Source organism: Neolamprologus brichardi, chromosome 19, assembly GCF_056152115.1.
Source record: "Neolamprologus brichardi isolate AB-2024 chromosome 19, ASM5615211v1, whole genome shotgun sequence".
Classification (NCBI taxonomy): Eukaryota; Metazoa; Chordata; class Actinopteri; order Cichliformes; family Cichlidae; genus Neolamprologus; species Neolamprologus brichardi.
In genome coordinates, this window is record NC_142122.1 from 7,710,497 (window position 1) to 7,737,295 (window position 26,799).

At 41.2% G+C, this 26,799-nt stretch overlaps 1 protein-coding gene across 6 annotated transcripts in view; it reads right to left on the minus strand.

The window, feature by feature from the left end:
- The window catches only part of daam2 (dishevelled associated activator of morphogenesis 2), a 111,061-nt gene that overhangs the window by 23,237 nt on the left and 61,025 nt on the right, over nucleotides 1–26,799 (minus strand). For 4 of the 6 annotated variants that reach the window (XM_087832720.1, XM_087832716.1, XM_087832717.1 and 1 more), the window contains exons 4-14: nucleotides 24,240–24,314; nucleotides 17,819–17,913; nucleotides 7,023–7,356; nucleotides 6,283–6,393; nucleotides 5,610–5,713; nucleotides 5,087–5,153; nucleotides 4,889–5,006; nucleotides 4,622–4,760; nucleotides 1,939–1,997; nucleotides 1,635–1,819; nucleotides 1,213–1,524 (exon numbers count right to left, since the gene is read on the minus strand). In XM_087832720.1, coding sequence (XP_087688846.1) covers nucleotides 1,213–1,524; nucleotides 1,635–1,819; nucleotides 1,939–1,997; nucleotides 4,622–4,760; nucleotides 4,889–5,006; nucleotides 5,087–5,153; nucleotides 5,610–5,713; nucleotides 6,283–6,393; nucleotides 7,023–7,356; nucleotides 17,819–17,913; nucleotides 24,240–24,314 — 1,599 coding nt within the window. The remainder of the gene's footprint in view (nucleotides 1–1,212; nucleotides 1,525–1,634; nucleotides 1,820–1,938; nucleotides 1,998–4,621; nucleotides 4,761–4,888; nucleotides 5,007–5,086; nucleotides 5,154–5,609; nucleotides 5,714–6,282; nucleotides 6,394–7,022; nucleotides 7,357–17,818; nucleotides 17,914–24,239; nucleotides 24,315–26,799) is intronic. The other 2 variants (XM_087832721.1, XM_087832719.1) reach the window with 1 other exon arrangement.

Below are 26,799 nucleotides of genomic sequence, written 5' to 3' on the forward strand. Positions count from 1 at the left end.
TCTCACTGATGGAAGGAGGTTTTGGCTCAAAATCGCACGATACTTGGCCCCATTCATTCTGTCCTTAACACGGATCAGTCGTCCTGTCCCCTTGGCAGAAAAACAGCCCCATAGCATGATGTTTCCACCCCCATGCTTCACAGTAGGTATGGTGTTCTTGGGATGCAACTCAGTATTCTTCTTCCTCCAAACACGACGAGTTGAGTTTATACCAAAAAGTTCTACTTTGGTTTCATCTGACCACATGACATTCTCCCAATCCTCTGCTGTATCATCCATGTGCTCTCTGGCAAACTTCAGACGGGCCTGGACATGCACTGGCTTCAGCAGCGGAACACGTCTGGCACTGCGGGATTTGATTCCCTGCCGTTGTAGTGTGTTACTGATGGTGACCTTTGTTACTTTGGTCCCAGCTCTCTGCAGGTCATTCACCAGGTCCCCCCGTGTGGTTCTGGGATCTTTGCTCACCGTTCTCATGATCATTTTTACCCCACGGGATGAGATCTTGCGTGGAGCCCCAGATCGAGGGAGATTATCAGTGGTCTTGTATGTCTTCCATTTTCTGATGATTGCTCCCACAGTTGATTTTTTCACACCAAGCTGCTTGCCTATTGTAGATTCCCTCTTCCCAGTCTGGTGCAGGTCTACAATTCTTTTCCTGGTGTCCTTCGAAAGCTCTTTGGTCTTGGCCATGGCGGAGTTTGGAGTCTGACTGGTTGAGGCTGTGGACAGGTGTCTTTTATACAGATGATGAGGTCAAACAGGTGCCATTCATACAGGTAACGAGTGGGGGACAAAAAAGCTTCTTACAGAAGACGTTACAGGTCTGTGAGAGCCAGGGATTTTCCTTGTTTGAGGTGACCAAATACTTATTTTCCACCCAGATTTACGAATAAATTCTTTACAAATCCTACCATGTGAATTCATGGATTTTTTTTTCACATTCTGTCTCTCACAGTTGAAGTGTACCTCTGGTGCAAATTACTGACCTCTGTCATCATTTTAAGTGGGGGAACTTGCACAATCGGTGGCTGACTAAATACTTTTTTGCCCCACTGTATATGTCACAAATTAATGGCCGGGCATGTTCACCTTTTGTACATAAACGATAGTTCAACCCTTTTATGTTAATGCGCTTACATTTTGGGAAAACCATGGCTTGAATGACCCCCACCCATTAGTTTAACAATGCAGTTTTCCATGTTCACTCACCTCTCCTAGTTTGGCCCAGTTGAAAGACTTCAAAGGATGTGAAGGCTGAGGGATGGACTTGGAGTGCATGCTGCTCATCGAGTTAAACGATGAAGGAATGGGAGGAGGCGGAGCTCCAAAAATAGGTGGGGCTCCTGGTGGAGGAGGTGGTGCCCCAGGTGGAGGAGGTGGAGGTGGGGGAGGCGGGCAACTGAATGGTAGAGGAGGTGGAGGTGGAGGAAAGCCGCATGTCATAGGTAGTGGAGGCGGAGGCATAGGGCCGCCAGGAGGAGGAGGGGGAGGGGGAGGTGGGAAGGATACATTTCCGCCCTGCTGGAGGTCAAATGAAAGATCAGTTACTAAATAAACCGTAAAAAACTGATTACAAATTACTTTAAATTGATGAATAAATTAAACATTAAACATAAACATTAGGAGCTCACAGCGATGTCATTGATGCGCGACGACAGGTCCAGCACTTGCTCCCGGGCCGAGCGCAGCTCCACACCTTCACGCTGTAGTTTATCCTTCATCTTGTTCAAAGTCTTCATCATGTCCTCTTTTTCCTGCGTTTTGGTCTCACACTCGCGCTCTTTCCGCTCCAGTTTAGCTAGCAGCTCTGCATGCTCTAAAATCAAACAGCGGTGGAGCAATGGGTTGGCACGGTGTTAGCAGATTTGGATAACAGTGAATACAGGCAAGAAGAAAGATAAAACCATGATGGGTTCTGGTGAACTTTAGCTTTACCTTTTCTGAATTTCTCTGCTTGTTCTCGCCATTGTTTCACCTCATTTTCATTGACCAACCTGTGAGGCAGACAGACCAAAATAAGCACAGAGAAAGTGGACACTGGTCTGCAAAGAATTCTTGCATGTAAGAGGAAACTTCAGTCCAAACATGTCAATACAGGACATTTGAGAAACCCATTGATCAGGGTTACTTCTGCTATAACTTCATCTTTGCAAGAGGGATTGAGATTTATTTCCTGCATTGATCGGTTTCTTGCAGTTTCCTCTTTTAAGCATCGTTATACAGCATTAGTGCTCAAATAAAACCTGTCAGTTATCTGTTATGAGTTCTAACTCCTGGTTCTTGGCTCAGATTGAGGTTAAAGTTATGTTTAGTTGTAAAATTAAGGTTAAAGGAGGTAAGGAATGCGCATTGCCAATTATTGTACATGTAAAAAAAACCACAAATATGAGATATAAGTGTAAGTTAATAAATATATTGTATTTAGTGGAAAGATTTTTTTAATTGTAGGAGAAATAGTGGAAAGTGAAACCTTGAGCTCCACTGGTAGCTTTGGCTAGAGTTGAGAGAAAAACATGTTGCATCATCACTACTCACAGAAAAGCTGTGCTTAACAAGGAGCCTAAATGCATAAAATATTAGACAATCAATGCACCAAAAATAGGATTGTAATAATAAATAATATAATTAAAAACATAATTATTTTTTAAAAGAAGAAATTTATTTTTTCGTTAATTGCTGTGTTTTGATTTATTTGCGTGAATTTATCAATTTACCCACTTAAATTTTGTTTTTTGTTTTTTTTTAAACTTAACTTATTAAATAATACATTAAGAAAATAGATGTAACTATGATTATATTAAAATACAATAGTTACAATAAATAAAATATTGCTTTCATTTATTTTTCATTATTTTTTCTAATCTATTCAACAATTTAAACCAAAAACCAAAAAACAACAGGTAAAGATTTAGATTGTAAATATAAATTGTAATTTATTCATATATTTATTTATTTGGTTTTCATAGTTTTGGAAGTTTTGGATAGTTTTGCACTTTTGGTCCCCCATAGCCTGGCTGCCACAGAGGACAATAATACCCACTGTGATGATGGTTCACACTTAAAGGCATCAGTTCACACCAGGAAAGCAAACTGGGCATTAGTCAGTTTCGGGGCCTTTAAAGTGGTCGTGTTTAAGAAGTTGATTACAGAGTCAATGCTGCTCTATTTATAGTTGAAGCAATGTTAAAAGGATCCAACTGATTAAAACAAAAAGACACAATCAGTTTTTGTTGACTGGTCAAATAAACATTTTTGCGTGGCTGTGGAAAAATGTGATTTGTACAAGAGTGTTAATTCTGGGGTCGGGCACACGTGTGAGTATTCAGAGCCGTCGTCATAGTGACCACAGATGATGAATGACTTTGTCTCCCGGCTGTTTTAACAGTTGTTTTAACATGCGCTCCACCATCTGAGCTAACACGGCACTAGTCGTACGTTTTTACCCATTAACCGTCAGGACCTCCTGCGTGCAGCCGATCCGGTAAGGAAATCGCAGCTTATGCACGCTTTTTCCAGGCAACATTTATTCTAAGAGAGTTTATGGAAACACAAGAAGAGGCTGGCAGCAAATGTAAAGTGAGGGGAAGGTTTCCACCGCTCTGATGCATCTTCAGTTGATAGCAATGGGCATCCAGGCTCAGATGCAGCATCCAAGTTTGCATTCTGATCGCTACTGGAAAGAATTCTGCTCAAGCGTGCTGATTGCACTAACAACAGTGGGTGAATACTTCACCAAGCTACATGTTTTATGGTGCTTTCACCACAAAGACTAAACACAGTCATCTGTTATGGTAAGCTTGCTTTTAAAAATAACAAAAATGAGGAGAACTGAAGAGAAGAATGACAGCACCAAATTACGGCAAAGACAGAGCTCTAAATTCAGTCTGTGTGCACTTGTCATGTACCGAGACCCTGACTTAGCAATGATCATTTGGCTGTGCAAACCTTCTCCTTCCAAGCCATAATGCTTCCCCTCTTGTCTGCCTCGCTGCACCTGAACATGGCTGACTTGGCCCAACAGCCCTCCTAATGCGATTAGAACAATTTCCTTTTGATCTCTGGCTTCCACTTCCATGCCAGTTCACACACATAGCAAGGTTTCCTCCGATTCAGTCCGAGACCCCCTGCTGCCACCTTCACATCACCTCAGCTTCCTGTAAAATTACATTCCCTGCTCCCTTTTACCACGTGCTCCTCTGCAATAGCCTGCAAAACCCTGTGGTTTATCGTATATGTATATGCTCCTCTGTACTAAAACACCATATTCCAGTGTTTATCTCTCCCAATCTTGGATATAGAAGAAACACATGATATCAGGTCTTTGATCTCTGTTGCTGGTGATGCTGATTAAATGCATTAACTACAAGATTTTCTCAGAAAGTTGGCGTGTTTACAGTACTGGGGGATGAGGAGAAGCTTTTGAAAAAGGCATTGAGTGGTTGATTGACTTGAATCATCACTTGCAGCAATCATTGTCAACTTTTTCCCAGTGGGCATGAGGTACAAGCAGCCCTGGCAGGGTATCAATCAAGGTCCTGTCATATAAATACATTACTATAGTAAAAAGCTTCATTAGCGATCATGTGTCCACTGTTGATCAATGAGAGATTTCACTCACATGCGAATGATGTTCTTTACATTGAAGTTGTCCAGAGGGGAGATATCGGGGTCCTCTCCCTTGTCGTCCTGCATGACGATCTGCTGGAGGATCCGGTCTAAGAGCTGCCAGTGCTGCAGGGTGCCACCACTACGCTTATCTGTTTTTTAGGGTTTTTTTCATGAATAAAAAGCTCAATAAGCTCAATATAAAAAGATGAACACTGAAGCAAAGCATAGCCTAGAAATACTTGATGTTTTTTCTCCCCAGGTAAACGTAAGTACTCACAGGGCATCTGCAGGCAGTGTTGCAGGATGGAGAGGAGGTGTGGGTAGGAATCTGTGTGGCTCAGCTTCTTCTTGATCAGCTCAAACATGGCACCAGCACTTTTAGTATCTACATGGGTCTGTTGAGTAAACAAAAGCAGCTGTTTAATTACCTACAATCTAAAAGGAACACACTAATGTCAAACCAGGGAAAACTCACCATATCAAATCTTTTGGCCAGCTCAGAGTCGTCCTCGTTTCGCACCATCTCAAAGAAATCCAAATGCCTAAACAGAGAGATAAAAAAATGTTCCTTCATTTGATCCCAAACTTCTGTATTTATTTAATTACCTTTAGAATTTTATTACTTGTTAATAATAACTGCTTGTAAACATTTTTCTTTTTTTTTTGGGGGGGGGGGGGGGGGTGGTATTGAAACGGGGACAATGCATTTCTTTGTGGAGTTTCAAATGTTAAAGAGGGCTTACTCTCCTCATTTCCAGCTCCTTATTTCTATTCCTAGACTGTACTAGCGTAGCATGATTCACTATATCTGATTTGGTCTTGATTGGTTCTCCCGTCTGTTATCTTAATCAAGCATATAAACATATAAACCCTGTTTGGGACAACAGTACCGCAGTGATACTCCATTTTAGGAAACTTAAATGAAAAGGGTGGGATGTTTTATTATTTTTAAAAACACATCAAAGATTTAAGTTTCCATTTCTTCATCAGTGACTCACCTATCCAAAGTGGCGTTTTCGTGCTCTCTGAGCTTTTCGATGACCGGCTGTATGCCCAACATCAGGAACTCGTACCTTAGATGGAGGCGAAACTCCAGGTTGTCCTGAACATAAATGATCAGACAATAAGAGAGAACACGAAGCTGTAATAAATCCGTATGTCATATTTAATGGGACATCAGATACCTCAGAATCTAAAAAGTGTTGCATGTATCTTGGTATGTATCATCTTTAAGCAGCATTTTAGCATAATTACAAAAAGAAGACTTTGATTCCAAAACCCACTGCTATCTCTAAAATTCTCTAACAGGTTCTGTCTTTTATTTTTGTTTACTCGGTACAAAATCTTCAACTAAAAAGTCAACAGTTCTTTGAGGAAAACACCATCTATGTTGTTCATGATGATCCACAAACAAAAGCCATGCCACTCCCTCTATAGTCAAATCATGGCTGCACTTTATCGTATATTTCACTTAATTTACCTTTAAGCTCAGAATGAAACAAACTTTATTATTTGTGAACCATAAAAAACAAACAGCCTCTCCTGCTGCTTTAGTGACTGACTATTCTTACAAGTATTTAAGAAATCTCTTTCCATGAGAGTTACACTCATTAAGTTTTGTGTACAGGTATTTAGAGTGTGTTTAACAGGCATGAGGCTGTGAATGCAGACCTCTCCAGCCCCAGCGTTGAGCACGGCGTTAATGAAAGACATGATGGCGGTCTTTAAGTTGACCTCGTCTCTGTAGCGTCCTGTACTTTTGTCCAGCTCATTCAGCAGCGTCTGGAAGATCAGAGGAGATGGCAAAGTTAGTCAGCAAGTGCGTTTGATTGGAAAAAATAAATTAATTAATTGGATAGTAATTTCAATCTATATTTAATTTAACAGGCAAGCAGCACAGGGCTGATGTTCTCAGTTCTTGCCCCCTTCTTTGCCTCTTAAACTGACCTTTGGCACTCTTTAGTATCTTAATCGTAATTCAAAGAAACATTAAAAGCCCTCGTAAGTTTGAATCACTCAGCTCCTGTGGTGTTAGCTTAGCCAAGGTGGCATGATTTACCGCACACCCCGGGGGATGTATGAGATGTGGTTTGTTGATTCAGTCCTGCTAGTCACTAAAGCACTACACATACTGTGACCTCCATAACTTAAGATGTCCTCACCTGCCTTTAATAACGCATGTGTGTTGACGTAACCCAAGGCCAGCCGTCTGAGGCACTGAAGCACAATTCTCCAACTTATCAAAATGACCGCAGCTTGATTTATTTTAGCATTACCCAGAAATATTTGTCTGCCTTTACCCATAATCTATGTCTGCCTCACACTGTCAGCAAAGGCTCCTCAAGCCTGAATGTGCCACGTGACATGCCCCTGCGTTAACCTCGGATACTAACAAAAAAAGCTTCTCTTACCTGGAAGCGAGTCCTCTCAGCAGCATATTTCTGGTAATGTGCCATGGCTTGAAGCACCTTCTTGTGTCCATCTGGCACCAGGCACACCGCCCCAAGAATCTCCAGTACTGCCACTTTGGTCTTGAAGTTGTCTGTCCGGAGGCTCTGTGAGATGGTATTGATGCTCTGCGGGTGGGCCAGGACATGCGCACGGCCCTGCGAGTTGTTCATCAGTGCCTTGATGCACCCGATGACGGAGGTGTGGACGCGGCTCTCCGACGTCTCGTAGTCCATGCTGCGCAGGAAGTTGAGGAGGCAGGTGAGGCCGTCCAACTCGATGAAACGCGTAACAAACCTAATGGAGGAAAGGAGGAAAAGCGCAGGGTAAAGACTGAGCCAGTGTGCTAGTTTACAACCAACGCACAATATAAAGATAAAGGTTCATACTAAAACTGTAACCTAACCCATATTTTAACAACACAGTGAAATTCCTGCTTCCATAGTTCCCGGTGATACACTGGGCCTTTCTCCTCCAGACCCCTTCCCATGTCTTCTCTCCTGCAGTTTGTGTTTTTGCCTTCTGTTTGTTAATCACAGTTTTCCTGTGCTCCTCTTTTCGCTCTTCTTTCACAGCAAACTCTCAAGTGTTGCTCACAGGGGATCATATCTTTTGTTTTTCTTCTCCCTCTAGTGTAGCCATCGAATATAAAACTCTGTTAGAGGCCAGTAGTGGTGAACTGGCACTGGACAAATATAATGAAAGGGAAAGTGTTTGTGCCTCTGTGCTCACAGATGGATGAAAAAAAGTTGGGGATTCACTATGGACATCCATCTTTTTGGACTTCACTTTTCCATTTATCTCATTTGAAGGGAAAAAAAAAAATCCTCAATTTTGACACTTCTCTCCTGCTGACCATCAAGTAGTTGAACTAATTAGAGAGCAGTGAGCTATTGACCTCTGTGGATGAGAAGCAGACTGGTTGAGTGGCAGGCAGGACATGTAAACAGTGAGGGATGTCACATCCAGCGAGCACAGTGGGGGCTGGACTGTAAATGACCTTCCCACTCGCTAAGATTCCTGATAGGCCTCATAAATTACTTCAAACAAACAAGGGATTGTAAGGAGAAAAGAAAGGGGAGAGGAAGAGGAAAGAAGCATGGAGTCAAGAAGACAAAGGGACAGAGAGGAAAGAGAGCGAGAGTCTGACAAGAGGGCGCTGAGAGCTGAGATTTATTACCATTCATTGTAGCAAATACATTGTTTTGACGCTTTTAGAAGTATGCAGACCATTCCTCTCCCACTGCTGTCTTGGCACAAAGAAATGTGAAAAAATATAATGCAGAAAAATCTATTTATTATCCTTTATGACGAGGCCAGAGCTCTTCCTCTGCTCACACATGATTAATCCCAGATTTCCAGCAGATGCACTCACAGAAACTCAACCTGGCACGTCCAGTAAATCTCTTAAAGAGATATCATCCTCTGATCTCCAGCAGGCTCATACAGTATGCACGCATGCATACAGTCAGCCTTTCTTGGCAATGCATTCAGAACCCGCATGCAACCTTTCAGCAGACTTTCCTGTTTGAGCAAAGACGCCGCAGTCTCCACTCAGCACCACGGTGACAAAAAAGAAATCCAACGTATGAGATATGAATTGAGTCAGATGTAGCACAGACAGCGGAAGCAGAGAAGTCAGAACAAAGCCAACTGTTTTAAGTTCCACATTATATCAGTGACAAGCCTTTGGCCGGCCACGCGCCTGTCCACGAACCGAGAGCCCACCTCAGAGAAAGCTTTCATAGTGGAAGAGAAATTAAGCTGAACATCGCTGTGATTAATGTATGGAAAGCTGAGGGTGACAGATGTTGTTCTTGGAGTTTGGGTTCAAAAGAGTGGACGAGATTCAAGACTTCGCTCACTGCCAGCTTCACTTCGCTCCCCAGTATGCACCGACATAACCTTTGCAGCATATCCCGATGCCCGTGCGGGCGCTTAAGCAGATACATGTAAAAATATACATGCATGTCTCTTTAAAACATTCAACAGTGACTAATCCTCTGGACCGTTACTAAACCTAGTAAGCTGACATTCAACAATTCTCTCCTCCTCCTCACTTTATTTTCTCTCCAGTGAGCACTTGAATCAATGGATCCCATATCCTCTGACTTTGTAGTCCCCTCTTGTCTTCTCCTCTCCACTGACATTCACGCTCAGCCGACTGGCGCGCACGGGTTTCTGTCCTCCCCCCTTTGCTCTTGGAACAACCGCTGCATACTTCAAAACCCGCAGTGAAAGCTCAACAACTGCATACAATATGAGCACAGGCAGAGCTGCCGAACAATACTGACGCTGAGCCAAACACACACATACACACACAAATAGGTCTTCACACAGATGAAAGAAAGAAAGAAGCGAGAAATAAAACTTGGAACAGAATGAAGCTAAACAAAAGCGACAGAGGAGCAGGAAAAAGTCAAGGCCTGCGATGGTCAAAGGTAAAGTCTCGGATTTAAATGTGAAAAAAGCCCTAAGATATTTGCTTTATCTTACATTATTAAATGAGTTTCAGTGCTGCTATCTTAAAAACAACATTGTAATTTGTATCTGTATTGATCTAAAAAGCATAAAAACCCCTCAGCCAGAGGCAGAGGACGGTGTGGGAAGCTAATCCAGATGCTCAAATTTAAATTTCATTCCAACCAAACGTATTTTTCGCTGCAAGACATTCTGCCTTTTTGAACTGTGGATGACCCGTGTGTGGCAGACAGTTGGCCGACAGTTCGCTCTCGCCTCAAAGCCTAACCACACAAACTTATCAAAGGCCAACACTTCCACACACACAAACTCAAGTGATCATGTGCCTTTCTAACTCTCGTTTACCCCTCACTTAATCACACGCACACTCACCATCTCCTTCAGACACCCACTCATCTATATCCAGACGCATTTTCACACGTCATGTTCGACTATAAAAGGTCTCCAAAGCCAACGAGAGCCCGGGAGGTTCTCCAGAGGTGCTGATTAAACCGTGACCAAGGTGTCTGCAGGGCTTTTAGGAGAAGTCATACGATAATCAACATTACTCTCATTTTACTCGATGTGGTAAATGAAGGGTTGAGCATAAAACTGTCACATGTGTAGATAGAAGTTACAATACAAACCCTATCTGAGGTGCACACCTGTGATTTGTACATATATAGTATATCATGACTGAATGGTTTACTGGTTGTGCGTGCATGTGTATATGTGTGTGACTTTTTCCACACACAAACATCTCTACAAATTATACAGATCAAAGATTCCTTGTACAAACTCAGTGTGATGTTTCTGATGTGTTCGGAGATTTTTAGTGTATGACTGAGTTGGCGTCATGTGCCTCACCTCCTGCTAAATCTACCAGGGCACCACAGCCAGCCTACATGAAGCAGGAGTATTTCCAATTGTGAAAATGTACCTGACTATCTCCTGCTTTATGCCACATGTGAGAAAAGGCAACTGTCTCCTTACACTCAATTCATATGAAGCAATGAGTGTAGTCATTAGAGTCAAGTACAAATCATGTGACCACACCACAGCAGTGTTCTTGGGCGATCAGATAAGATCACTTTTTTTCTAATTCACCCAGAGAGCTGAAGCCTTTATTTCCCAACTAATGATGATGTCTCAAATGGCATCATGTGGGGTAATTTAATGGACTAGCCCCAGCATTGCCCGGGGGAAAGAAAGGTTGTATACAATTGTGGCGGAGGTGTGGTCCCGGGCAGGGCTGCAGGGGAGGAGTGGTGCGGTGAGCTCAACGAGGCGGTGCTGGAGACGCAGGTGAGAACAGCTGATGGCGTTTTGGACTGATGATGGTCTCCTTCCCTTTTATAGTGAGACGGGAGAGGAGCAGAGGAGGGCTGGAGATCAGCTGAGACCGACAGCTGTCAGACTGTGGTCGGTCATAACAAACAACAATAAATAAACTTGGCATCTGAAGACAAAGACCTGGGCGTGTGTGTGCCTGTGTGTAGTGCATTTCACAACAATACTTACAAACAGGTTTCTAAAAGTAAGATTAGTTGTGTTTCTCTTTAACAGACATAAGCTCTGTATTTGTAGGTCAAAAGAGGGTAATTCAATGGAAACCTAATGGGAATTAACTATAAAGTATAAGTATTGAAGATAATTTATTTCAATTTCAGGACTGGGACCGTACCTCATACACTCCTCTTCCTGTTCTCCAGCTATGTATGCTTTCCTGCACTGTAGAAGACTTGTTCTCATTTTCGTGACTCACTCGCCCTCCCTCACGCCTCTTTTTAGTACATGGGGATCGGCCCAGCCCAAGAGCTGCCACCAGTCCTCACTGAGGCATTTCCCAGACCCTACCCTCATATCCATGCTGATTCCATCTGCTATTATCTTACAAAAAATGCTGTCAAATCTAATTGTGGTTTCTGCTTGCAAAAAAGATGATCTCAACGACTTTTTCTTTTTTATGGATATAAAATACTGAAATTTCACTTACCAAAACTAGAGTACAGACTTCTTGCATGGTTAGCTTGTACATTTAACTGGACAGCAAACCATAACTATATTAAAAAATAGGCACTAAGAGCAGAAACATGTTCAGTTCTTGTCTTTTCATTTTGGCTTTAACCCATGAGGTTGCCGTTTAGGATTAAAGTGAAAGTGAACTCAACTCCACTTTTTCCCCACTCTCCATCTGTTCAAACCTGCCTGCATGGTCCACCTGGCCATCACTCGTTTCTTTCCATTTCCTGTTAAACTACTAAGTACCAAAGGGAGAGAAATCAGCGCTCTAAGAGAAGCAAACACTCCCTCTGAGACTCTTTGAAGGTGTGAGACTCTACTCCCCCACTAATGTATTTGGTAATATGTGAAAACAGATATAAAGTTCACCCTCTGTTGAGCGGAACCTTTGAGAGATCTGTCGACAAAATGTTTTGAAGGATAATATTTGTATGTGATGGCAGCGAAACATCCAAAGAGCTGTTGACACAAGAGCAGGGTGAAAGGCTGCAGTCGACTCGAGTAAATATTCTTGCTGGAACAGATTTGCAGAAACAATGTCCACAGAGAGCCGCCTTGGGAAGCACTACAATGCTCTGCTGACATGAGCCTGGGAGTGCAGTGCATTGTGGGCCAGAATGGCCTCAGTGACCTCCACGATAGCTCAGTTTCCTGTCCTCGTGCAGTTATGTCGCAACGGAAATGGCAATGATGGAGGAGGATCACGTCTTAGAAGCGCAAAGCATGCTCATCAACATGAACATAAACATCAGTGCAGATGTGCAGATGATTCAACAAATCAACAGTGATTATGAAAGTATATCCAACTGCATAGTTAAAATTCCACAAGTAAACATTCAAATATTTGGACGCTAACTGGAAATGTACACCAGAATGTGTATATTTCATTTAACTACATAGCTGCAGCAGTTTGTGTTTGCCTATCTACCCTCACATGCCCACTTGAGTTGAGATTCAGCTGTACGTGAGCAAATACACAACCGCAGTGTGATGCTTCAAGCTCCATTTGACAGCTGGTAAACAAAACAATAACTACCGGCATGGACGCATGATAAGCTGCTAACTCGAGGGGAAGAAATCATTTTCAAAATGCCTCCTTTTTTATGGCTGCTTAGAAATAATCACATTTATATTTGAACGAAGACATCTGGGCCATTAAATTAGTTTCCAACCATCAAAAAAAGGTTTCTGGTAAATGGCAAATTAAGTGCAGCATCACTCACAGGGGAAAGAATATTTCGCCTGTGGTCTCCTCTTACAGGGAGGCATCGATACAGTCCAATTGTTCTGTTATTGAGTGATTTCATTTTTCTTGCACCAGCCTACTAACTTCAGTTTAATAAACACTAAGCCTTTGACATTTTAAGGCATGGACAAACTTATGCATGGGTCGTTTTTTCTTTTAGATTTTGGGTCTCATCTTTCCACTAGTTTGATAGATTAGGTTTTGTGGAATTACACAAGTCCAAAATTCACATTTAGGAATTTATTTAAGTGCATGTTGTCCAACGGAAATTGGTGCTTAATGAGATCTAGAACGACGTCTAGCAAAAGCCACAAACCTCCACCAAGCTCTAGCAACCACAACTACTAGACCATCATCTCATACTTCCTCTATTTCCAGCACTTTCATCCCAGAAACCTTGGGTTATTTACATATATTCGTATATTATAATCAGCTAGTGTGTCTCTAGCAGCTTTCGTCCAAAAAATATACTTCCTTCTTCTGTAGCTACACAACATATTGGTTAATGAGTTTACCACTATTGGTCATTATTGATCATCTATAAAATTTAAGACAGCAGATCACTTTGAGCTCTTTCAGGAACAAGAGACAAACAAGAGATAGAGTCTACACCAACTTCTTACCTATTTAACAAACTCCATCCACTGAACTCTGTGATCTAAGCATATTTTATGTATTTTACATAAAGTCTGTAGGCAAGAGATCAAAGATTTTAAGCAGCAGAAGATTTCTGCATTGCATTTTCTTGTAGAAAATCAGTCTGCATGAAGAGCAAAGCAGGGATGGCATTTTCTGAAATGCACTGGATAGTGATCAACTATTCTCTAATGATGAGTTAAGTGGTTACTGGCATTTTCAAATTATCTGTCATGGTAAACAATGACTGGTGCAAAAGCCAGAAATGCTGGCATGGATACCTGCTGGCTGCAACAGAGACCCCGAAAAATTGTCTGGTGCCCCAAGAGCCTTAAGTGAGCAGACGAGCTGATGTATTTCCAGACTGTGAAATCAGATTAGGGCTGCGGTTAGGCTGAGTTCATTATTAAAACGACAACAGTTTGTTTTGTTGCTCTCAAATTCTGTGGCCTGTAGTATTAAATCCATGTTTGTTGTTCCAGGAACTGAAACTACAGCCAAATCAACCAGGATCAAAAAGATCCTTCCAGATTATTCTGTCCTCTTGAAGTAGCAATGTCAGGAAGAAAGAATGTGCAAATCTTAAAATAACGTTCACACACACAAACAAACACTTGATTGAAACATGTCACCAGCAAAACAGCCTGTGAGTGAAAGTGGGTGGCCTACTGATGATGTGCTCTGCCTGGCACCCTGCATGTCTACCATGTGTTTGGGTCCCGTGGCCCTGCAGAGCAGCATGAGTAGCAACAAGGGCACCTCTTCACAACCAGGCCCAGCTGCCTCTCCAAAGTGAAGGAGGGAGGGAGCAAGGCAGTTTCAGGCAGGCGTCCAAAGCTGGGCATGAGTCAAAGCCGTATACGCACAGACACCACCGTGTCTCACAAGATGAGGCCGTAAAAACTCTATACATTCACGACGGGAAAAGGGAATAACACGTAACGCAGGTGAGGCTTTATGTATCCCAGACAGCAAAGCACAAAGTCATCATTTCGCTTTAACTGCCCGTTCATCACAAAGCCCGCGCTTGGCTGGACATTTCCCTGAACACCCATATTCTGTGCGACACACCTGCTGCCCGCATCGCTGTTCCACTACTTTAAAACATCTGCGTGCTAATGAGCAATAACTCACTCTGTGAACAGCATGGGAGCAGGTGGACTCTGAATAGTGTTGGCAAAGTCACCTTTGATGAGATAAAATAAGTGAATACAACACTACGAGGAAATGAATAAAGAAAAAGAGACATATAAAAAAAAAGCCTTGAACTATAAATTAGGTACAATAAAAACAGGAGAATGTGGAACTGCGCTGGGGTATCAGGTGGGGTGTCACTTGAATATATGTATTTAAAAAAAATCTACATTTATTTTATGTAACATACTATGTGGCAAAGTCACAACAGTTGCCTAGCATAGGAGAAAGGGAGCAAGCAGGGAATCATTTAGCCTACCGCTATCATGGAAAAGTGGACTGAGCAAATTAAAGTGTTAAGTCATAACATTTACCTGCTCTTCTTTTTTCTACTTTGTTGTTCTAATACTTTCAGGCTGCTTTATGTGCGTAAAAAACAGTTTACGGTAACACCAAGATAATTACATTCATTAGCTAGTTGTAGCTCGTTTCTAAAAACATCGTAACAGTACAAAAAAAACCCTCCCTGATGCTTAGGCCCAGCAGGGGGTCAGTTTAGACCTGGAATAAGTCAGCACCAACAGTGTGGTAATGATGGCAGAGAGATCACAACCTAACTTGGCCTCTCAAGGATTGAGTTGTTCTGCAAGTGCCAAATACTTTGGGATTTGGCCTTTAGAGAAACTATAGTAGTAAAATTGCAGAAGTTTAACTGCACTTCCCAAATAAACACTGGGTAAACGTTATTAAGTGCTTGTGAGACTAGATAGTCATCTCACCAAAGTGATGCTTATGTTGAAGTAAATTGAAGTTTACAAGTAGTGGTCCTGCTTTCCTGCTACAATTACAACATTTTTTCATCATGTACTGCAAATACAGTTTGAACTGTGCAAACGCCTCCTGAAAACCTACTCTTTCCATAATGCACTGCATCATCTAACCCTTTAAAATTTCTTCAATAAATTAGCCCAAGGCACTAAAATGGCATTTTCACAAATGTGCAAATCCTGTTACCTCAGACTCGGATAAGTAATCCTGCTTCCCTGAATATGTCAAAGGAGGAAAACTGTGACGATATATTCAGATATGTTGTTTGCCACAACAGCAGGTAATGGCATAAAGAACATATAGCTCAGCAAGAAGTTTTTCCACTAATTAGGATTTTCTTTCCTGGTTCTCAGTGTCTGAAACTGTGTTCAAAGTTCAGTTTCACTGAGCACACAGAGAGCATTGGTAGTCCCCATGTGGGATGAGGTTTAGGTTGTAAATCAGCTTTAATGAGCACACTCAAAGCCCATCCCTGTCAGCTACATACAGCTTAGGAGGTCTACCACATGAACAGGGCTGATCTTATTTAATTAGCTTTGAAAAAAAGTGTAACTCTGACCTTAAATATATAAATATATTATAAATCCTTACTTATCCAGAACCTTCGAGCGCACCTTTGTATTCATATTACTTTCTTTTTTGTGTGGTCAGTAAATAAGAGTTAGAAGTCACTGAGTGTTTACTATATATCTGTATTTGTTCATTCAGCAGCACAACAAATATATTTGTCCTGTTTAGTTGCCAACAAATTATTTCAATCATCATATCACACGTTCAAACCTCAGTGATTTTTATTACCAGAATTTTGCCAGCACCTGCAAATTCCACTAATTACTTAAATATAGCATGTTGTTGTCCATTTTATAAATATATTTTTAATGTTACTGTTTGGTAATGGTACTGCTCAGAGTAGAGCCGCTGCTGCTCCACATCGAAAGGAGCCAGTTGAGGTGGTTTGGGCATCTGACAAGGATGCCCCCTGGGCGCCTCCTGGGTGAGGTGTTCCGGGCATGTCCCACCGGGAGGAGGCCCCGGGGCAGACCCAGGACACGCTGGAGAGATTATATCTCTCGGCTGGCCTGGGAACGCCTTGGTGTTCCCCCAGATAAGCTGGAGGAGGTGGCTGGGGAGAGGGAGGTCTGGGCTTCTCTGCTTAGGCTGGTGCCCCCGCGACCCGGCCTCGGATTAAGCGGATGAAGATGGATGGATGGATGTTACTGTTTTTTTGTTTTTACATTATGTTAAAAACACCATATTCATCTACAGTGACTTTTTGAGACTTGTATTTAGTTTGTTTGTTTGCATATAAATACTGATTAGGCTATATGTTAATGACGATAAACAAGAAAAAAATGTTTAGGACCCATCTGACTTAAGCAGAAGATTTCTTTTAAATACAAAATTAAAACTGCAACAGTCAGTTGTAAAGTTTTACCTGTTCAGCTGCTATCTGTCAACTTACATTAACTAATAAGGAAATACCATAGATTAAATCATTCTTTGTAAACCCCGTTTATCTTGATTTGGTGCCAGCTTACCAGCATAGCTCCACTGTTCCATCTGTGCCTCATAATTAGGATTATATCAGACAAAAAATAGACATTAGACTTATCTAAGCAGCTCAAAGTCAGAGGTCAAGATCTGTTAAAGTTAAATTGGACTGACTTGTTTTATTGAGACATGATATCATCAGTAGTGGGATTTCACTGCTATTGGAACTGACAATAATTTCTGGTATCCTCATAATATTCCAATAAAGATTCACATTCAAGGCCAGAAAGTCTAAAGCAGAAAGTTTCAAGCGATTTCCTGTCTTTTGTCTAGGCCTCTGAGTCTGCTTCTCACCAGCTTTGTTCTGTTTTGGATCCCCACATGTCTGCACATGGAGCAAACACAACCACACACACTTGGCCTACAAATACACCCACACAACCCAGACGCGACCCAGACGTGAGAGCTGCCCTGAGTTTTTGTCACTCTGCACATGAGGCCTGTCATTTTATAGCCGTCCTTGAGAACACTCAACACCCTCCATTTTGGGGCAGACCACTGCTTCAAAAGACTGGCACGGGCTGATGGACAGCTCCAAAGGAGGTGCTGACTGGGAGACGTAGGCGGTTTGTGTTGGGGGGATGCCCAGTGTCCTTGAATATTTCTTTGTGGTGACGAGTGAGGCCAAAAGCCGCTAATGACCAAAGCGTAAATGTGGACGGCTGAAAATTTCTTTAATTAATCGCTTTTCAGTTTGAAGTAAAGAATAGGCTCATTTAGCATGACAAGAGACAGACTGCGCTGCAGCACGAGATCCATTATTAAATCAGATTACGGTGTGTGGTATAACCTCAACAAGTTAAATTGTAGGGATGGAGCAAAGAGCTCAGCGCTGTGTGCAGCCCAAGGGAAGGTCACATGGAAGAGTTAAGTTTCACTCACCTCATCGGCTGAGTCCGAAGTGCCGTCTTAAGATCTTCCACCACCTTGTTCCTCATTTCCATTTCCTCCTCGTCAAAGGCAAACAAAGTCTGCATCTGCAGATGAGAAGAGAAATGGAGATTTCACTGGAAAAATAACAGATTCATAGAGTTCAATTCCAACTCTACATCAAGTGAGAATGTTACCTGCTGGTATTAATTTGGTACTTTCCATTTTTAATTAGAGCAGGGTTCCTACAGCCTGAGGAAATGAGGATGCCGCTCAGAATAAAATTTAAAATCAATTTCACACAAACCAAAAACTGAAGACAAACAACATCAACTGATTGGGGTTGTTTGGTTTTTGTGGTTCAGTCGAATCTCTCGTCCAGCAAGCTAATTTATGTAGGCTGTTGATATAGACCAAATGCACGCAACCACATGGCAATTTTGGGAACATTGCACGAGATTTCACTCTCAATTACCATTGTGCATATGTTTTCTGCAATAATACACCATGACTTGTATGTTACCTGACATGAGACATTACAACAGAGAAATATGGACTTAAACAACTCAAATTCTGTAAGGATGTAGTTCTCCCAACCTTGAATGCAAAGAGCCAATCAACAAAACAAATGACTGATCTTATGTCCTTGAGCTGAAGGCAGCTGCTTTTCTTTCTGAGGTTTTTAAGACATTTTACTTCTCATGCAAAAGGCTTCTTTGGTTCTAAAAGATGATGTGGATGATGAAGTTGGTCTAAGGTGACAACCCCACAAGAGGTTAAATATGTAGGGCTTCTTCAAGAACCTAAAAAAGAAGTCCAGTTGCCTTGAACTCAAACACCTATTGTGAGGTTCCTGCTCGAAAACGACATGCCTAAAATGAATTAAGTATTTCTCTGCAATTACAAACTCTGTATAAACAATCCTGCTATCAAAATAAAGCTAACACTTGTGAGACTTCATCAGCATTGTAAATATTACAGCAGACGCTAGTTTGTCAAAGCAGCTGAGGATGGAAAATAGAAAAGTAAGATTTTTCTTCCTTGCCTAATTTCTGTTCTTTTCCCTGTATTTTATAGCATATAAAGCCTTTGGACATATGCTGTCGTACACAATAAACTCCACAACATCATGAATCAGCGAAAATAGTCTTTGGGACTTTTTGATGGCCAATAACTTTGGCTTCTATTGGCCATTTTGCATGACTGACCCTTCGTTTGAATCATTTGAGCCAATAGAATCACAGTAACATCAACACATTTACAATCACAATTTGCAAGGTGAGAAATACACGTGAAGCAAAATGTACAACACTCTCCGTCATCCAATCACATCTCTGTATCTGGGCAGAAAATCTTATGACAGGAAACAGCTCTGAGGCATTGTGGGAGATGACTGCAATTTTTTAAAATGTTTTCCCTCTAAAAGTATGTTTATTTTTTTTCCCCCACTGCAATTTAGATTTCTACTAGACTTGATCAAAAATATTCAATGCCTCTGTCTCTTCTCAGGGACAGTGCTAAGAAAAACTAAAAGAACTAAATTAATCCTACATCTGAACTAGATTAATGAGTAGATGTATTTGCTATCACACTGCAGCTCTGTTTATTGCAAACATTTTCTATATAGCGTCAGTGCTGTGCGAAATTACATGCAGTTTTATTGTACATGCAGTGATTACTGTATATGTATGGTTCTTTATTTTTTCCCTTTTAATGTAGATATTTAGATGAAAGCTATTTAAAATCTGACTGGAGACATTATGAAGACGGCTCCCGTGAGACGAGATGATTCCTAAAAGGACCAGTTTCAGTCAGGCTGCTTTTCTGATCTTGATAATACAAAAAACAAAGGTTCTTTTTTTAAATGTATGTTTCCAATATTTACAAAACCTTCCATTTTATGATCAGAGTGTGTTTGGCCTCTCGCTCTGTGCAATGTTAATTTTTTATGTTTGTTAAAATTTTAAGATCAGATTGATTTAAGATATTTAAAGACTTTAGGTTCGCGTTATCCACAGACACCGTGTCAGATCTTTTCGGAGCTTATCTTTAACACAAGAATATTAATTTTAATTTGGCAGCAATATGACTGCAACCACACATTTAGTGTCTTTAGTGTGAGTATATATGATACTAGGAGTAATTGGAACAATCAGAGACTCATTAGCAGGCTTATGCTTCTGGCACCACAACTCAAACAGATTGTGTTTGAAGCTACACAACATACCAAAATAAGTTATGCAGACAATCAGCTCTAATCAACCTAAAAAGAATAGTAATAGTGATAATGCATTTCTGCATCACTTCAGTGATTTTGTCTGCAGTATCAGAGAGCAGTCATGCTCTCATTAGTCAGTGCAACGGGCCTTCTGCTTAGCATCTCCAGGCTTTTTCCATGGTAGCTCACTACCAAGCACCGAGGCCAAACAGTGCATGTTTCAGCCAGTCACAGTGCTGCCCATTCATTTCCCTCAAAAGATAGTTGTTTGCAATTGCTTTCAACCCTTAAGATTTTGGTGCAGCTCGCTCATTGTTGTCTAAATAAGTCTTGTCTTGAGATGATCAAGCCACTACAAAAAAACAAAACAAATAAAACCATCAACCTAAAAGTTAGGTTGATGGTTCAATACCCAGCTCCTCCAGTCTGCAAGTCGTGCTTGCACAAGTGCTTAACCTCAAATTGTCCCAGATGTGTGAATGTGTGTGAAATCGTTTAAAAGCACAGAATGACAAAGTTTGTGGACCTTGGAAAGAGACACTGCTGTTTGGTTCTATTAAGGCAGCTTTTTGTTGCTTTGAGGAGTCATAGACAAATGCCATTGGACAACTTAGACCAATGCAACAATAAAAGACCGGAGGAAGAACATGTAAATATGATTTGGGGGTGCACTGTCCCTTTAAAAAGTAACACACAACCCCCCACCCGCCGTTTGTAGAATTATTTTATAGACTGCCAACTAGCTACCATGACATATCTAACTGAATCCTGATCCAATGTTTGATTTTCCAACAAGAGCTCAGATCTGTCCAGTGTACGAGAGTGTTTAATATAGAAACGGTACACTCAAAACATCCATCGTGTCGACTTAGCCTCAAGTACAGATGGTTCAGGAGCCCTGTGCCAAACGCTCTGGCTCCTGTTGCTCTAAATGAGCGTGTTCATAGTCAATGGGAAGTTGGACACAACAAGTGTTGGGCTGAGTGAATGATTGGGTCGTGCTGTGAGCCAGTTCACCGTGTCAGTGAGTCTAGCCAAATGGCTCCTTCCTACATCTGCTATTAGTAAGCTCACCCGTACCTGTGGCCAAGATGCACATAAGGATATCATTAGAGCCAGTTGGTAAACCAGCAGACGGTACTTCCCTAAATCCTTATGATGGGAAATGCCCCCCCCCCCCTCAGCCAGAACTATGCCTTTAAGCTAGTCATAAGAGCATCGTTAACAGAGATGAATGCTACTAATCGAAGTCTTAATGTGGGCCATGTGGATCATTGACGCATCAACCAAGAAAAAAAAAAGAAAAAAAGAAGGGATGAGTTTAATCTAAACCAAGACAAACTAAATTTTGTTAACTAAAACAAAATAATTTAGTGAAATCCAGCTGCCATCGTATCTTCCACCATCAGAAGATATTTGGAAGGCTTACGTCAAGTTGCTTTAAAAGTTAGTAAACTTATATGTTTATGTTTCATATCTCGTCAGACTAAAAAAAAAATTCTTGTAATTTATCAGAGCCTGTATTTAAGCAGTGAAGTGACTGTTTTTCTTTTAATATCTAACATCAGACGTCAGGGACACTGCACGCTTATATGGTAGCGACTTGTCAGTCACGAAAGAGGCCGACCCGAAATCACATCTTTATCATCGTATTTGATGTAAACAGAACCATAATTTATAAAATAAACATATTCAGACTTGGCACTAGCAACTGAGACCATAAACTCATTGTGTAAGCATTTGCCGTAGTCACCGGCAATGCGAGCAGTAGGGTCATTTTCCCATACGCTTCTTTGAAAGCGGACTAGAATAGCCCCCCCCCCTGCTGGTCACTAGAAAGCATGCAAGTTTAAAATACTTCTGCTTTGGCTCCGCTTTTCAGAACTAGACTGTTTTGTAAAAAAGATCTCTAAAACTGAGCAACTCACATCAACACAGTATTTGGAAAATAGCACTACAGGCCAGAGGAAACGTGTCTATTTAATGGTGAGATGAAGTGTCCATATAATAATTAAATGAAATCATATCCAGAAATAAATGTAATAAAAGAGATTTAGCTAACAGATCATTCAGAATGGCTCCAAAGATATACAGCTTCCAATCGAAACGTGAAAACACAATGCAGTTTATTTAAAATACAATTAATCCTGCACGTTGTAAAATGTGTCACCTAATCAACCTGCTAAAAAGCACAGAGCCTCCGTTCATATCAAAGTTCATCTCATCCCATTAATCAGTCTTGTGATTACTTCCAGAAGTTTGAGACCTTCATTCTTTTTCCTTTTTCTTTATTTCTGCAGAAAAAACGATCCAGCTGGGAGATCTGAAGCTCTGCACACAACTCGGGCACAGCGGGGCTACAGAAACTCCTGTCAGAGTCACAAGGGCGTTTGAGTTATCACGCGGTGGCCCACGAACAACCTCAGGGCTCTGACACAATTTTATGAATGAACATCAAGATGCCGGTTGTACAGTAATCTCTCCGGGCGGCAAAATGAGATCATCCAATAACTCAGCTACTGTGTAGGGGCCGACCCCAGTGAGATCGCTCCGGAGCCAAGACATGAAGTCACGGGGTAGGAGTGGAGCGCCTCCAAATTTTAAAATGATGTTGAAGATCGTTTGGAGCTCCGTGGTGGACCAAATGCAGTCGGAGAGGAAGGGGAGGAAATCAGTCTGAGGAACGGTGAATAATGGAGCTTAAAGTAGGTCTGCTTGTGCAAAAAGAAGACCGCTACAAGTTGTAAAATCTTTTTCATGCATGTCACCCACTGATGTAATATTAACTGATGCTACTGTGCTTGAAACCAGGTTTCTCCCTGATATTATTCCAGACACATTTTTTGTAAAAGTCTCGAGCAAGGGTGGCCACATTTTCAATAGATGTCAACTTTTTAAAACTTCTGGTACTGCACAGTAGACTTCTTAAAATCACCGTGTTTTGCAGGAAAAACAGGAAAAGAACATCTGAAACATAACTCTGACAGAGCGTCTGACACCTAATAGCACAGCGGCTCCACTACAGCCCTGGTGGATTTCAAATTCTTGGCAACTCACAAATCAGCACTTTCTCCCTGCTCTACTTAAAATACGGTTTGTGTGAGTGTGTGTGCGTGCTGTCAAGCGTCTGAGCCTTCAAGAGACTGAAAAATCGTTTCTCCAGACCTCTACGCTCAGCTCAGGTAGCAGTGTGCTGTTCAGAAGCAGTTCTCGTCTCTGGAGTGGAGGCAGTAAACAAAAACAGCTGCAAAAATTGCAACCGACGACAGCTACGCTCGACAAATTGCAGGGCAATAAACAGATATTAAATGGCGTTACGTTTCGGCTCTGTGTTTATGGTATGTTAAGGTTCAACCGTTTGTTCGACCTCACACTGGAAAGATTTATGAATGCAAACATGTTGGACGGTTTGGCTAGTCTCTACATTTTGTGCTTACGTGTCACCTTTTAAGAGACTCGCTTAAAATGTCATGTTTTAAGATCTCAAAACATTTGGGAGGCAGCTTGTCGTTCACAGAAGGACTCGGGGTGAGAGGCTGCTGGCATGATATAATACAACATCATATAACAACACTTCTGTCTAAAGCGACACGGGGATCACAGCAGAAGCGAACTCTGCGATGGTATCACACCGTTTTTATTGGCAGACACACGGTCTAGAACTAACGAATATTGTCATCCTGGCTTTGCTCCATGTGTCTGACAGTATTTCCCACTGACTGAACTGCTGAGCGCCGAAATGGCCTGTTTGTCATCGCAGTGTGTGTGAATGCTGGGGTCACAACGAAGGAATGTGCTCATGTGAATATAACAAGCAGTCAGCAGGGAGATGATAAAACGCCAGCCAAGATATCTAAGAGAGAACGGCTGAGCGAACAGTGACCTCTGTGGGGTCGGCATTAACTAGAGTTCAGTAACATCAATGCTCCTAAAGCTGTTGTAAAGGGGACTTATTATGTTCCCTTAATAGGCCCTTGATATTTTTCATGCGTGGTCGGAAACAAGCAGATTTGGCCCCTCAGAAACACAATGCTTGAATGGTAGTTATTAGGGTAAAATGCATTCCTGAGACGGCCATCATACAACCATTTCTATGGCATTTTATGACAGATGTTTAAAGAGAGTACATGGTACATATAAGATGCAAACTAAGCAAAAGCAGAATATGTCTTCTCTTATCTTTTTTAAAAATAGTGGAGAATCAGTTTAACTTACAGCCGCCATGGAGTTAATGCGGTCGATGTAGTAGTCGGGCCAGCTGGTGGCCAGCTTGTTGGGGTCCTCTTGCTCCTGCACATGGACACAAAGAAAGTGCTTTAATACCAAGTCAAAAAATATTCGCTTTTCCACAAAGCTAAAATGCTGATCACAGTTAGAAATTCCATTTCTTTTTATGAAGCAGAAATTAAGCATGTTGCTCCTTTTATCAAGATTTCAGATGTCAGTCGGCTGGCCTGAGCACCTGCAGTAGACCCTGGGTTATCAAAGCATTGACGGTATGTTAATGGTAGTTGCTTGGTAATATTTTATGCATTTTATTCATCCACTTTGCATCATATTCCGATGTAAAAGCACTTTTCCATTTATTGTTTATTTATTATTTACTTTACAATATAAAGCATAATGAGGCAAATGTTGTGATTTAGGCCGTATAAATAAATCTGAATTGAATTGAAATCTTCTTTCCAGATACCATAGGAGACAGACCCTTTGTTACTTTGACAACTGCAGCTGGTGTTTACAAATGCAGCAGCCAACTCACTAATGGTAATGACTGGTTATGACAATTACCAACATATTCTGAACCATCATTTTCTGAACAGACATGTTACAATCTCTAATCAAATGCATTTCATTTAAGCATGTTGGCTCTGCTAAAGTAGCACAAAACATCTGAAAACGCCTCATATTCAGCAAGAAGTCTAAACAGCTATGAGTAAAGCTTGATACTGGTAGTTAGGGTGCAGAAGTAAACTTAACCAGAGTCAGCTGGTCTTAAAGTTCAGTTTATTTATTAGATCCACATTTGGATTATTAAGCCAAGCATTATGAAGAAACACATCTATTATATCAATATCATTTTCCATCAGTCAGGAAAGGAAGTTATTATCAGTAGGACAGATACTCTGTGTAGTGAGATATTATTTCCACTGATTAATGCCAAATGAGCAGCTAAAGCTGACATTAAACACAACAGACATGGCATTAATTAAGAGAGAAACTGCTGGAGTGGAGGTGGGTTGTAAAGTGGCTTGCATATCCCCAGCAACTGTGGGCAAGCTAAAGCCTCTTGGATAGGGTATGCGATATGAGATTATGAGTTTTTGAAAATAATAGTAATAATCTGATTGAATATTTTTGCTTCTGTCAATCATGTGCTCTTTCCACAGAAGACATCATCACACTGGGGACCAGACTTTTCTATTTTGGACCATATGTTTCCTGTTTGTGCCCGCCCCTCCCTTTTGTTTTCTACCTCGACCCCACACGTCAACATCCACATGAAGACTAAATAGATCAGGCATGCCAGTCTATAATAATTAGGTCACAACATTTCAGATTCTTCATTCAAAAGAAGAACTGCCCAGAGGAATGAAGTGTGCAGCACAATCGTTTTCAAATAGCTCTGCCTCAGATCAATTTGTCCTGGCCGATTTGAGGATGCATGATGCCACAAACAAACAAAACAAGGGGGAGTACAGAGACCACGTTCCTCATTCACATCTGGTCTTATTTAGCCTAAGCTTAGTGTACTGGTGGAGCATTATTGTTGTTTTTGTTACTGTGTGTATGCCAACAATAGTTGGAAAGTTAAAGTGTGCCAAATTAACTCAAATTTGAACAGCTTTGCATGATAATGTTTTTGCCAAAGGTTAAAGTATATTTTAAATATCTACATACATATTAGAATTTTTCTTCTTCTGCAAATTTCAGGAAAAATGTTTTTAATGATTCTTTATGCAGGGTCAAACACTGCATTAGAGAGGTTCACATAAGCAGATTTTCTGCACATGGAGGTATTAAACCTGCATAAATCCAATACAAAAGAATAAAACTTTACAAGGCCGTAAATCAGTTTAAGACATAAATCCTAATTTTTTAAAAAAAGTTAATGCTTTGTCTGTTTTCGCTCTAACTTTATTAACTTCAAAGGCATTCTTGCAGTAGAAAGCAGTCAGTTGTCTCTGTGTTCCTTCCTGATGTGAAAAAAAAAAAATCAATATTTTATAGTACCCATTCCCTCCATAATTTAAAATGCTGCTTCAATATTTGCTTGGTGGCCCCATTTCTGTTGATTAAGCCACAAAAACTCTTTTCTGGGACCAGCACCAGATATAAAATCCTCTTATTATCTACAGAAACTAATTGAAGCTCAAATGTGGGCATAAGAAAGAGCTGCAGAATCAGCATTTCCACTTATTTATGAATCGCATACGCTCTAGCAGCTATACTTATGTCTAAGTTTGGTTAAAGTGGATTTCAGGCCTCATAATAACCATTGTTTCTGATCCCCAGCATTCTTTGCCAACATGGATTTAAAGCTAGGCTAAAACAAAAACAATAGCACTCAGTGTGCTACTCAGACTGTGTTTCCCAGTGTTCTGCTGACACATTCAGGACGCGATGCCAGACAGATCCTGACGCTGAGATTAACAACTTAACTGCCTCCTTCTGACCCTCGAGCCGAGTAACAGTCGTCGACACACCCTCAAAAACAGTCCAATGTAACATTTACTTTGGCAGTTTCATGAGCTTGAAGTAAAGTACTATAATT